We start from the raw sequence: 13,902 nt of genomic DNA on the forward strand, positions 1-13,902 counted from the left end.
GGATGGTCACATTAGGATGCCAGGACTTGAGCTTGGACAGATCGAGTTTAGTGCCCAAAGCAGGGATTCTGTGTGGCCTGGAGGGAATCACACTCTTCAGTTGCCCAGTCTTCTTACCGCTTTAGGTCCTCTGCTTCTCTCCCTCCTGATCCCCAAGCTTTATGACCCCCTGAGTTGTACAGAGGGTTTCGCCCCTTCAGCCTTTAGAGTGTGCTCAGGTGTAGCTTGGCCAACCTTGTCTGCTTCCTTCTCAGACCCTCGAGCTTAAGAGAGCTGTCACAGCATCTGTGAGGGCCTCTAATGGGACAGTGATCAGTGGGTCCACAACTGTCCTGCAGCAGGTTTCCCTGGCTGATACGTCCTCAGTACAGGCCTGTGAGGGCAGTGGGATTCAGTGAGGGAAAGAAAGGCTAGATTAGCAGTGGAGATGCTTCAGGAACAGAGTGGTGTGTTCTCTTGTCTGTGACAGCAAGGCCTTGAATTGTGTCTGGCAGTGAATTAGGGGAAAGGCTGATTGCAGCAGAGGCCTCCTGTGATTGTAGTAGTGAACCAACCTTCAGGGTAATGTGACCCTTGCCCTCCATCATGTCTGGCACAGTCCCTCCCAAGCAACCTGTCTAGGTACCATTCTACGTTCTGAGTGACGTTTTTCTGCCTTAACTTCAAGTGGAAGCATGTCCAAAATCCACCACAAAAGTCTTCAGCTGCTTTCTAGCAGATATTGGCTTGTAATCCTGCATATCTCTGAGGGCCCAGGGAACAGGCTCTAGGCCACTGCTCATCTACTTTCTGCATGACCCACTGCCCCGCCTCTCTGGTCCGGCCCTCCTAGGCAGCCAGTGGCCCTTGATGGCCTCAGGAGGCGGCGCCCCTTCCCCTGATTTCAGCCTTGGCTACAGCCCAGGCCTCCAGCAGTCTAGTGCTGGAGAACTTTGTATTCTGCGGCCAATGACCTCGGGTGGAGCAGTTGCTGCCTGTGGATCCTCTAACACGTCCTCTGTGTGCAGCACGATTAGGTGTTTGGCTGCTGGTACAAGGTAATTGTTCCAGAACAGGTATGGCCTTATAAATCTGAATCAACTGCTAGGCTAGGTTTTAACATGTGACGAAAGCATGCTGTGTGCTAGAGGACTAGTCTTTCTCTCTCTCTCTCTCTCTCTCTCTCTCTCTCTCTCTCTGTTTCTCTGTCTCTCTCTCTCTGTGTGTGTGTGTCGCTGTCTCTGTCTTTGTCTTTCTCTGTTTCTCTATCTCTGTCTCTCTCTGTCTCTCTGTGTCTGTCTGTCTCTGTTTCTCTGTCTCTGTCTCTGTCTCTGTCTCTCTGTCTCTCTCTCTCTCTCTCTCTCTCTCTCTCTCTCTCTCTGTGTGTGTGTGTGTGTGTGTGTCTTGCTGTGGCTCATATCAATATTCTACTCAGAAAACCTCAGAGAGATTGGTATATAGAAGGATCCATACTACCTCTACATAGAGAGAAAGGCTCTGCCTTGGGGCAGTTAGCAAGAGGACCTTGGTGTGTACACATGCATGTGTTGCACACACATATATGTATATGTATGTGTGGAGATGCTGGTATGATCTGTATAGGGCTCTGGGGAGATTGGGAGGATTTCTTCTATATCCTTGCATTAATGTGGGAGGAAGAAAAGTCAGTGAGACAGTGACAACAGCTGGCATTCGTTACCCAAGACTTAGTTCTTTCAGGTCGGTCTCAGTTGGTCCTGGGATGACCTATCCGGGCTGGAAGGAAGTGGCACCTGAATTTACAGATGAGGAAACTGGGCTTCAGAGCTGCCAAACCACAGTGCTAGGAAAGGGAGAGCAAGGCCTAGCTGGGCAGGCTTAGGGCAGGCTAACACTCGGTCTCCTGGCCCCCACCAGTTCTAGGGGTGGGGGCTACTCCCACTTGCCTCTGCTTTGACTCCATCCAAAAGGGTTTTGCCATTTTCTGCCTGTAATTGTGTGCAGGTTTGCTGCCAGCCCTGCTCTCCAGTAACTCATTTCTCAGGTCTTAGGTTCAGACCTACTTTTGCTGCCCTCTGCAGGGATATGAGGGCTGAGAGGGGCTTCTTTCTCTCCATAGTGTTCTTGACCCCAGGTTCTTTGTGAATTGGGCTTGCCAAAGAATCACTGGGCCACCAAGATCATTTATGGGGACTCACATCAAGTCTGTCTCTCTGTCTCTGTCTCTGTCTCTGTCTCTGTCTCTGTCTCTGTCTCTGTCTCTCTCTCTCTCTCTCTCTCTCTCTGTTGGGGGGGGCAGGGTCAAGGGGGTGGGGAGAGTCAGCCTTCCAGGAACTCACAGCTGCCAGTCTAAGGAAGACTCTTTATCTGGAGAAGGGAATGGGGAATCTGTGTTGTGAGAGATGGGGCACGGCAGCAAAATGGCCTGTTTACTCACAGGATGAGAGTCAAGTGTTCAAGTACTGGCAAGGTGAAGCCAACCAAGTGAGAAATGGGCAGGGCCTCCTCAGAAATAGCCTGAAACCTCCCAGGTTTGAGAACCTGGATGCCAGCTAGGAGGGCTTCCACAGACGGGACGGGCCCAGCTGGGTAGTAGGTGGGAAAACAAGCATGAAAGGTTATGTCCTGCTCTTGGTACAGCTCTGCCTTTCATCGCTACCCCTCCTTCTTTCCTTCTTCCCTTTTTTAAAAGTAGTGTTGGTAGCAAGTAGGAGACTATCAAGAAATAGTCTTCTTTGTAGTTCAGCCTTGAACTTACAATTGTCCTCCTGCCTCAGCTTCCCAAGAACTGGTATTACAAGTGTAGCTTGTGTTTAAAGTTTTTTTTTTTAATCTTCTTTTATATTTATTTAGCCACAATGTGTTTGTAAGGTTCTCTCTTCCCAACGTGGATTCCTGGGATTAAACTCAGGTCATCAAATTTGGCAACAAACACTTTTACCAGCTGAGTTATCTTGACAGTCCCATTTTCTCTTCTAATTATAAATAATGTGCCCCAGCCTGGTCCTGAGCCAGCCACAGTTGGACCTGTTGGCGTCCTGGAACATACCTTGGAGCAAGTAGTCAATATGAGTGAATGATAAGCCAGACTTATCTACGTGGAGAATTTTGACAAATTAAAATTGAAGAAAACTAATATTGTAGAAAAAAATACTCCTCAGTCAAAGAAAACCAAACAGCAGGAGAGTGTGTTTAAGGATGGTGAAGTGGGGATCTCCTTCAACACAGCCTGCCAGTCTGGGATTCAGGCTTGCATTTGTAAACCTGTGTGCCCATAGAGACTTAAGCCAATTGCTGATGGCTTCTCACCTGTACTGATGGTTACATGGTAATCAGGACCCAGTCGTTGATACATAAGTTCCAGGTGGCAGATGCTGACTGTGATCTGGCCACTGATGACCACCGTGTTTATAGTCCTTGTGCCCCTCCCCTCACGCAGGGGAGCCATTTTAACCTTTAGTGGGTGGCTGCATTGCTTCGTCATCATTCTGAAGTTGCATGTTTTTACAGCTTCTTACATTTATTTTCATTTCTAATGCGGCAATAAGTGTAGTTATTATCTTAGAAAATAATGTGCTTCCATTGGATAGATAAAACATGCAGATTTCTGTATATGGAAATATTAGGTACATAGAGGAGGAGGCAAGCACACTGCACCAATCTGGCAATGAGGCGGTCCCCTGGCATGATCTCACCTGTTGTCACCCTTGTTTCAGGAAGAAACTTCATGAGACGGTATATATAGTTTATCTAATTTTCTTGGCTTCACGTTGTATCCTAAACACCTTCCATGTTGTACACACCCATGCAGTCAGCCTTTAAATCCCTTCTGTTGTTTGGTGTTGTAAATGGCGATGTTTTGAACACCTCATATACACATCTCAGTCTCTGTTTCAGAATATGGAAATTCTGGATTCCTGGAACAGAGATAACCCAGCAAGGAACAGGAGGCCTACATTTATTTTAAAAGGAATCATAACTTTATTTTTTGACATTTAATATATTTATACAACTTATCTTGATCATATCCATTCTGCTCCCCCTCTACTCTCCTCAAATTCCCCCAACACTTTCTCTCCCAGCTTTCAATGTACTTTTTGTATTGTAGAAGCTTCTGTTTTGTTTTAAAGCTAGGTGTGGTGGTACACACCTGTAATCTCAGCCTTTGGGAAGTTGATGCAGGGGGATTACATAGTAAATTCAAGTGAGCCTAAGCTATATTATAACAAGATTTAGTCTCAAAAATGAAGAAGTGTTTTCAGTTGTAGCTTCGACTGGCCTTGAACTCTTGACCCCCTTTCTCAGGCTATGAGGTGCTGAGATTATTCAGTGCATTAGTGGCCTGGCCTGAAGGCTCTGGATAGATTTGAACAGGGCTTCCGGGGCCCGTGTGTCTTCTCAGTTAGACATCTTTTATGAAGCTGCTGTGACGTTACAACCAAGGGTGGCACCTGGCTCTATTTCAGTATCCAGATGTTTGGAGGGAAAACCTCAAGTGTTGGGCTTTTTGTTGCTGTCAGTGCTTCCTCCTTACCACAGACCAGCAGCAAGCTCAGGAGTGGGTGAGCGTCAGCACCATGCTGTGTCGCTTACAGACTGTTTAACTCTATCTGTGCTCCCTTTGTGACCTGTGCCCTCGCTGGCCACAGAAGTCCAGTCAGCGCCTATGTGCATTTAGCTCTTTTTGGTTTCCTTTCATCTAAACTGATTCTCCAGTCCATGTCTCATATGGAATTTACATATTTGGGCTTTTGTTGTCGTCGTTGTTATTGTTTGAGACAGAGTCTCTCACATAGTTCTGGCTGTTCTAGAACTCGCTCGGTAGACCAGACTGGCTTCAAACTCACAGAGATTCACCTGCCTCTGCCTTCTGAGTGCTGGGATTAAAGGCTTGTGCCGCAATACCTAACATCTTTCACATATTTGAAGCATTAATTTTGAAACATTGATTTAACATATTTGAAGGAATAAAAAATTGTGTGTGTGACCCATTGGCTAAAATATGAAAATTAGGCTTTAGTTAAACCCAGGATATGTATCTGAGGCAGGACCTTGTAGGAGTGTGGCTTCCATCCTCCTGAAGTGGATGGCTTCAGGAGGCACCAATGATGTCATTTAGTGCTGCTGATACACCATCTCTTAGTCAATGACATGTTGGCCCAGTTTGTCCACACTGTGTTAACATTAGGATCCACCAATTCCTCTTTTCTTAGTTCAGTCACCCATGGCAAATTAAGGTCCAAAAGTAATAAATAGAAAGTTCTGGAAATAAACAAGTCTTACGTTTTAGGTGGTATGCTGTTCTGGGTGTATAACAAAGTCTTGCAGCCTCCAAGTTCTACCACCCAAATCAAGAATTATACTTTTGTTCAGAATCTCTACCCGGTATTTGCTACCTGTTTGCTAGTTGGTTAGTAGTGTCTCAGTTATCATTGAATTCAGTGGAACTGTTTGTATGTAGGTCGTATTTTACTTCTGTGGCCCCAAAGCAGAAGGGAAGTGAGGCTGGCTGATAAGATTTGCCAGGGGCTGGGGTTGGGGATTTAGCTCAGTGGTAGAGCGCTTGTCTAGCAAGCACAAGGCCCTGGGTTCAGTCCTCAGCTCCAAGGTGGGGTGGAGATTTGCCAGGGGAAGCTCTCTGCTTTCTCTAAGTGAAAAGGTGAAAGTTCTTAAGTTCCCAGGGAGAAGAAAATATGCTGAGTTGCTACAATCCGCAGCAAGACCTGAGATGACATTCTCATAGCTGTGTCACCGCGTTTGTTATGCTTCTATTGATTATTAATTCCTGTTAATCTCTTACTGTTTGCAATTTCTAAGTTAAACTTTTATTATGGGACATACATGAAAAAGAAAAGTATCATTCCACTGATCAGTGGTAGTGGACGCCTTTACTCCAGATGCAGAGGGAGGCAGATGTTTGAGTTCAAGGTCAGCCTGGTCTACAGAGCCAGTTCTAAGATGGCCAGGGATAAAAAGAGAAACCTTGTCTCTAAAATCAAAACAAAACAACACAACACAACAACAACAACAACAACAACAACAACAACAACAACAACAAAAATCATGGTTGCAGCCAAATGTGGTCATGCATTGCTGTAGTCCCAGCTTGGAAAGTGGGAGCTCTCAAGGTCCAGGAGTTCATGGTCATCTTGAGCTCCTATGGAGTTTGATGCCAGCCTGGGCTCCATGAAACATAAAGAAGAAAAGAGAACATATAGCTGCTATAGGGTTTATAGCCCAATCAGATAAGACACGGCAACTGTGATAAGGTCAAGACATAAGCTATTTTAGAAAACCTGGAGCCTAGCAAGATGACTCCTCTACACACACACTCACTTGGGCTTAGCAAGGTGACCCCCACTTTCCCAGCGCATGCTCCCGGCTCAGCAGTGTTCCTGGGTCTCCTCTGTGCTCTTAGATAGCTGGCTCTTCCTCTTAGTCAAGCCCAAAGGTACAGGCCTGGGCCTTTTCTATTCTACAGTATTCTCACCCAGGATTTATATATTCTCTGTCATCATAATGCCGGGTTTTCTCCCTTTGCTCCCTATCTATGAGCTTCCTTCACTCCTGACGCTGCTTTTCTCTCTATAGTCTTGCTGTGTTGACCCATCAGTCCCCAACTCAGTGGACCTCATAGTGAATGTAGTCTGTAGTTTCCCTGCATCTTCCTGACTCCAGCCTGATCTCATGGCCCCCACCCTAGTCAGAGGCTCTGTGTCTCTCCTCAGCCTCTGAAGGAGGCAGTGACCAGTAGGACTGTCCATGCTTGCGTGTGTGGGTAGAGGCCGAATGTAGATGTGAGCCCTGCTTTGCTTTTTCCTTCTTTCCTGGATCTCTCCTCTTTCTTCTCTACCTCATCCATTTCTCCCTTCTCCCCACTCTTTAGGTTTTTTTTTTTTTGAGGGAGTAGGGATAGAATTCACATTATAATTCAAGCTGTCCAGAAACTCACTATGTAGCCGAGGATAGCCTCAACTTCAGCAAGAAACTCACTATGTAGCCGAGGATAGCCTCAACCTCAGCAATTCTTCTGCCTCAGCTTCCTGAATGGCTGGGATTACAGTTGTGAACCATGGCATCCTGCTGCATCTTTAGTTTATAAAGTGGTAGTTAGCTATGGATTCTGTTTTGTGGTATGTAAGTTGTCTTCAGTTGATTTTAAAAAATAAGTTGCTGTATAGTACACCATGGCAGATTTCTTATCTTGACCAGAGTGCACGGTTTAGTGTCATTAAGTCCACTAAAGCCATTCTACCACCATCTACAAAGTTCTTTTCACATTGTAGACTGAAACTTTGTCCTTGTTAAATACAACTCCTCATCCTACTGTCAGCTTAGAACAGTACCCCTCTCTGCTTCTCCTTCAGCCCCATCCCACCATCATAACCACTTTAGGACGTCTGGTCAGTGGGATCCCAAAGCATATGTATGTCTCTGAGACCAACCTCTTCAGTCGCTGTGTCTGGCTGTGATGAATATTTTACTTAATATTCCTCAGTAGAAGGAAGGTTCAGGCCTCTGTTTGAACTGAGAGCCAAGGCTGACTTCTGAGAGAGCAGGTTGACAGGATCAACACGTGAAAGAAGTCCATATTGGATGTCAGTGGAGAATGAGGATAGTGAGCCTGAGCACATAGCGTCCCGATGTGTGCACATCATGCCTGCACAGGACGCTGTGTGGCCTCCAAACTGTAAGCACCGTGCTGAGAGTGAGGATGCTGAGCTGAGCTGCATTGGGTAGGTCCACTTGCTCTCCACAGCTCCACCACAGACAAAACCTGTCTTCTTTGTTGTCTTCTGAGGGTTAGGGTCCCCCTCTTTCTCTTTCCTTTCTCTTTCCAGATGCAGGGTGCTCTGTGCCTAGCCTCTCTAACCTGGACTCTGATTTCCCCTCCTCAGATGCTGAAGTTCCAAACAGTTCGAGGGGGCCTGAGGCTCCTGGGTGTCCGCCGATCCTCCACAGCCCCCGTTGCCTCCCCAAATGTCCGGCGTCTGGAGTACAAGCCCATCAAGAAAGTAATGGTGGCCAACAGAGGTAAATACTACCAGGATTTAGGATCTACCTAGCCTGGCCTCTTCTCCTCACCCTGCCCTGCTGGTCTCCTTTGTCTCAGGACCCAGGCGTCTAACTGCTCACCCTGTTTGTCCTAGGTGAGATTGCCATCCGAGTGTTTCGTGCCTGCACAGAGCTGGGTATCCGCACAGTGGCTGTCTACTCGGAGCAGGACACAGGCCAGATGCACCGGCAGAAAGCTGATGAAGCCTACCTTATTGGCCGTGGGCTGGCTCCTGTGCAAGCCTACCTGCACATTCCAGACATCATTAAGGTGGCCAAGGTAGAGTCAGCTTGGCCTAGGAGATGCCATGGTTTCCTGAGGCTGGGCAGGATCTTGTGCTGTGCCCTGCACCCACACCCATCAGCAGAATATGTGTACAAGGGGAGGGAGGTAGACCCCAGCAAGGAAAAAGAGAAAGAGGAAGGTACCCAGGCATTTCTCTTGCCCCTTGCAGGAGAATGGTGTAGATGCTGTGCACCCTGGCTATGGGTTCCTCTCAGAGAGAGCAGACTTTGCCCAGGCCTGCCAAGATGCTGGAGTCCGATTCATTGGTCCAAGCCCAGAGGTGGTCCGCAAGATGGGAGACAAGGTGGAAGCCCGGGCCATTGCCATTGCTGCAGGTGACATGCAGTTCCTCCCAGGGGCTCGCAGGGAGGGGCCTGTGACAAGATGTGGTCAGGATTCAGCCTGTTACAGAGATCCCCTGTCCTCTCCCAACAGGCGTTCCAGTGGTCCCTGGCACTAATTCCCCCATCAATTCCCTGCATGAGGCACACGAGTTCTCTAACACCTATGGTTTCCCTATTATCTTCAAGGCTGCCTATGGAGGTGGGGGCCGTGGCATGAGGGTTGTGCATAGCTACGAGGTAAGCAGGGCAGCACATATGCTAAGGTCTCGGTGCTGGGCGGCAGCCCCTGTGGTGGTCTCTGGGAAGTGTACAGAGCTGTCTGCAGAGGGCAAAGAGCTGGTCCCATGTCTGCCCAGCCTTGTCTGTATTCCTAGGAGCTGGAAGAGAATTACACCCGGGCCTACTCTGAGGCCTTGGCAGCCTTTGGGAATGGGGCATTGTTTGTGGAGAAATTCATTGAGAAGCCAAGACACATTGAGGTGCAGATCCTAGGTGAGTAAAACAGGAGAAGCCTAGATCTCTCTGGTTTACAGTAGCAACCTTTGGGACAGCCTTTCCAGGGACAGAGCAGGAGTCAGGTGGCTAAGTAGCCATAGTGCCCCAGGGGTCAGAGGGTATATAGGAGGCCCTTGGATTCTAGGAAAGGCTGAATCCAGTTTCTTGTATGCCCAGGGGACCAATATGGGAACATCTTGCACTTGTATGAGCGGGACTGCTCCATCCAGCGGCGGCACCAGAAGGTGGTAGAGATTGCCCCTGCTACCCACCTGGACCCCCAACTTCGGTCACGCCTCACCAGTGACTCTGTCAAACTTGCCAAGCAGGTGAGGGCATGTTCCTAGGGACATAAACCCATTTTTGCAAGCTTTCTTACTACCTCTGCCCAGATTGTCTCATGGCTTGAGGGTTTGGAAACTCCCTGTGGACAGTCTGCTGAGAGAAGGAGGTAGGCCCTGGGCAGGGGAGAAGGGTGCAGACCTCCGCACGAGGCTGGAAGAGGTGATAGCAGATTTGATGCTCGGTGACAATAGAGAGGCTTGGTCAAGAGGAAGTGTCCTTGTCATTTTTTCCTACTCTGGCTATACAGGCTAACTTTTTTGTGGCACCGGCTCGCCCTGGTCACTGTAAAGAAAATAAGAGTCCTTAGATTCTGGCAGAGTTAAGGCGTGTCCTCCTCACTGGCTTCTAACCTCAACTGAAGCACAATCTATTTCCTTATCAAGGTGTCTCCACCAGTCTCTGACCAGCTGGTGGGGTGGATCCTGGGGTGTAGAGGCGGGAGCTGTATCTATAAGCAATGACTTGCCTCTGACTGGCCTAGAAGCTCGTGCCATAGTAGCAAGTTACCTCCTGTACCCACCCCTCATGTATATCACACTGTCCCAGGTTTGAGTCCCCATGACTTCAGTGCAGGAAGCCAGGGTTCAGAAGAGGTATAGACAGTGGGTTCTGAGACAAGGCTCAGCAATGTGAGGTCTGGTGGAGCTGGGGTTGCCTCAGAGGAGCAACCTTACCTTGGCCTTAGTCTGTGACCAATCATACCGGGTCAGACCCCAGGGAATGAGTGTGTTATTCAGGGAGGGCCAGAGCAGAATGAAAGCAGGGCTGCAGTCCATGTTTAGTGACTCCATTGCTCATCCTCAAGTGACATCGCTTGAGGTGATGGCCAGAATGAGGATGATGGCAGAGTAGCACGGGAGGACACTTCCTGAAAACCCTTCTGCAGTGAAGAAGTGGGCTGAGAAGCCCAGGACTGCAGGTCTGAGAGGCTGGAAGAGATTTGGACATGGGCCAAGGAGGCTGCTGGGAAAGCAGCAGTGAAAGGTGGTTACCGGATGCCTTCACCAAGATGGCTGGGTGTAGCCTGGCCTTAGTAGCTTCCAGGGATCCTTGAGCATGTGCAGAGTAGGGGTGGAGGTGTATTCTGGGTCATGGCCACTGCAGGGGAGCTGATGGTAGGTGGCTGGATTGCCACAAGCTGTGTGGTGGGCAGGCTTGTGTGGCACAGCTCTGACTCTGGGAACCTCTGCTTACCGGCCACCCCTGCAGGTTGGCTATGAGAATGCAGGCACTGTGGAGTTCCTGGTGGACAAGCATGGCAAGCACTACTTCATCGAGGTCAATTCCCGCCTGCAGGTGGAGCACACGGTCACTGAGGAGATTACAGAGTGAGCACAGGGCAGGGTGGGATGGGCTTCTGGAGGCAGCAACCCAGGCTTACTTGCTTTTACTTTAGTGGGCCTAGGGACTTCACCAAAAAAAGTTATTATACGAAATAAGAACAACTCAGAGCATACCCACCCCTCATAATGAGGATTTGGGTCTGCAGGCACTCCATGGAGCCCTCGTGGCTGTACTTGTGAAGAAGGGTCCCATTACCCCATTCTTCAGATGAATCCAAGTCTGGTAGAGATTAAGAGAACTGTCTAAGCCCACACAGGGGGCTCAGTCTCTCCAGCCTTCCATGCAGCTCCATGGCATCCCCTGTGCCCATGCAGAGCCTTGAGGTGTTTTTCCATCTTTGTTTATTGTATAGTGTGATGCTCTTGATGTTCTAGATAGACTTAAAACAAATTTGGAGGTTTATTTTTATTTTTGTGGATGAATGTTTGCCACAGTGTGTCTGTGTGCCGTGTATATGCAGTGCCCGTGGAGAGCAGAAGAAAAAGCAGAGATCCCTCAGGGTGGAAGTAGAGGTGTTTGTGAGTGCTATGTGCTTGCTAGGAGTTGGACTCAGATCCTCTGGAACAGTAGCCAGTGCTCTTAACTGCTGAGTCCTCTCTCCAGCCCCTTAGATTTTAAAAATGATTTATATATTTTGCTTTTATATATGTATGTTTGCCCACAGAGGCCAGAGGAGGTTATCTGATCCCCCAGAACTAGGATTTCAGAGGATTGTGAGCTGGATGTAGATGTTGGGAAGCAAACCGAGGTCCTCAGCAGGAGCAGCCAATGCTCTAACTGCTGAGCCACCTCTCAGCCTCTAGAACTTTTATTCATGTTTAAAATGTGCTATTTGGTCAGGCATGGTGGCTCACACCTTTAATCCCAGCAGAGGCAGGAAGATCTGACGATCCTTATCTACGTAGTGATTTCCAGGACAGCCAGAGACCCTATCTCAAAACAAAACAGAACAAAACAACAAAAGCCTTGCTGTTTGCTGAAAGTCATTCCCAGACGTTACTTTCCCTGAGGATCTTCAGTGGCAGTAGACTTCTACTTCTGCACCTGTAGTAATTCAGCTATCTAGTTTTCTGGTGGACAGTGTCCTGTTCTGGCTTTTATGGTTCAGGGTTTGTCTATAAACATCTGTAAACCCAGTGTAGGCTATAGCTTCCTATAAGATTTATACCAGCATATTCTCCTACAGGCTTTGGGTATGGACTTAAAAAGAAAATGTACTTTTTTATATAAACTATGAGAATAGTTTTCATCATTTCAGGATACATTTTTTTTTTTTTTGGTTCTTTTTTTCGGAGCTGGGGACCGAACCCAGGGCCTTGCGCTTCCTAGGTAAGCGCTCTACCACTGAGCTAAATCCCCAGCCCCAGGATACATATTTTTAAGCTATGTTAAGTATTAATCTTCAGTATTGAACCAGTCCACTTTCCTGTGGAATGTTCCCAATCAGTTTTCTCCTTGGCCAAACTCAAGACTAATGGTGCTGCCTCCCACATGGCTGTCTTTGTCTTGTAGATCTGACTCCTGACTCCCTAGAGTCAGGGCTGGAGTCACAGTGACCTCCAGCTCTGTTCCCTAGTCAGCGTCCTGGTGCTGCTGTACCGAGATTTGCTTGCTCAGTATCAGGGTCCCCACGCCTTGTGCCATGTGCAGGCTAGGTTAGCTGTGGCCTGTCTGACCCTCAGCTCCTCTGATGGGAAGTACTACCATGGAGATCCACCATGCAAGTGTTGGTGACCTATAGAGAGGGGGTCATGGTGACCATTACTACCACTGTGCTTTTACAGGTGACACTGAGTATTGAGGATAGTCTGCCAGTACAGTACAGCCATGAGCCTTGGAGACATTAGACCGAGAGGGCCTGTGCTGACAGCTGTCTACCTGGATTTGACACCATCTTTAAGAGTGGCCATAGCTCAGGCAGTCTTACACAACCATGTAAACAGGGAGAGCCTTCTGCTCTGCCTGTGCCTGAGGAACATAGTGTCCTGACACGTCCACCCTTGCAAGCTTCCAACTAATGCAGTTCTCTGTTTTCCTTTGTTTGGTTTTTGGTTCTGTTTTGTTTGTTTGTTTGTTTTAGATAGGATCCCTTGGGCCCACATTGGCCTCAAGCTTTTTAAATAGCCAAGGGTGACCTTGGACTCCTAATCTTCCTACATGTACCTATCAATACTGAGATTACAATAACATACCAACATGCCTGGCCTTGTGATTCCTATTTTGCAGTCTGCCTGCACACACACTGTAGCCCCAGTGCTCCGTGAGTGTCCCAACCCTGTGATAGTAACCTCTGTCTATACTTCCAATTTTGGTGTCACAGGCAGTCAGGAGTTTTCAGACCTTAGGATGGACAAACAGAAGACAGACTGTTTGAAGGGGCTATCAGGAGGACGAAGGGCAGGTAGATAACTTGTCTTCTGGAAGCTTCTTAGAAGGGAGTGTTTTCTCCTGATTCACTGGGGAAAGCAGTGCAGGCTGTGGGACAACCAGATAGAGGACTCCAGGCTGCTTGGGCTGAGAAGAGGGTACAGCACTGGCTCTGTGAATCATAGATCCTGCCTCCCTGCCTCACCTCATCTTCCTCCTTCCCTGATGTCCTCATTTGCAGTGTGGACCTGGTCCATGCTCAGATCCATGTGTCCGAAGGCCGGAGCCTGCCTGACCTAGGCCTGCGGCAGGAAAACATCCGAATCAATGGTTGTGCCATTCAGTGTCGGGTCACCACTGAGGACCCTGCACGCAGCTTCCAGCCAGACACTGGCCGCATTGAGGTAGGTGACATTTCAAAAGTGTGACACTAGCTTCATCCCGGGCTGAGATTCTTTGCTGCCTGCCTTTCCATGGTGCCCAGGTTATCACCGAGGGGCCCAGTTCTGTCTTAGAGTAAGGGAAGAACATCCACAGAAACCTAGCAGAAAGTCAGCAGGTCACCTGGGAATGGGGACAGACCAGCTAAGGGGATTGTTGTGGGCCCCCAAATGTAATGCTTTGGTCCTGATGCCCTAGGAACCCAAAGCCTCATTGTGACAAACTCAGAGTGGCTGATCTCTACCCTGCCTTCTGTCAGAGGTGACG

At 48.4% G+C, this 13,902-nt stretch overlaps 1 protein-coding gene across 7 annotated transcripts in view; it reads left to right on the top strand.

Annotated features, from left to right (window-relative positions):
* Pc (pyruvate carboxylase) overlaps window positions 1-13,902 on the top strand; it is a 99,085-nt gene that overhangs the window by 71,872 nt on the left and 13,311 nt on the right. For 4 of the 7 annotated variants that reach the window (XM_006230691.5, NM_012744.3, XM_063281278.1 and 1 more), the window contains 8 exons: window positions 7,857-7,992; window positions 8,109-8,293; window positions 8,469-8,634; window positions 8,735-8,880; window positions 9,018-9,135; window positions 9,316-9,467; window positions 10,693-10,811; window positions 13,436-13,598. In XM_006230691.5, coding sequence (XP_006230753.1) covers window positions 7,857-7,992; window positions 8,109-8,293; window positions 8,469-8,634; window positions 8,735-8,880; window positions 9,018-9,135; window positions 9,316-9,467; window positions 10,693-10,811; window positions 13,436-13,598 — 1,185 coding nt within the window. Of the gene's footprint in view, window positions 1-917; window positions 1,056-3,584; window positions 3,694-7,856; window positions 7,993-8,108; window positions 8,294-8,468; window positions 8,635-8,734; window positions 8,881-9,017; window positions 9,136-9,315; window positions 9,468-10,692; window positions 10,812-13,435; window positions 13,599-13,902 lie in introns of those variants that run through there. The other 3 variants (XM_063281274.1, XM_006230692.5, XM_063281280.1) reach the window with 3 other exon arrangements.

Source organism: Rattus norvegicus, chromosome 1 (assembly GCF_036323735.1).
Source record: "Rattus norvegicus strain BN/NHsdMcwi chromosome 1, GRCr8, whole genome shotgun sequence".
NCBI classification, from domain to species: Eukaryota; Metazoa; Chordata; class Mammalia; order Rodentia; family Muridae; genus Rattus; species Rattus norvegicus.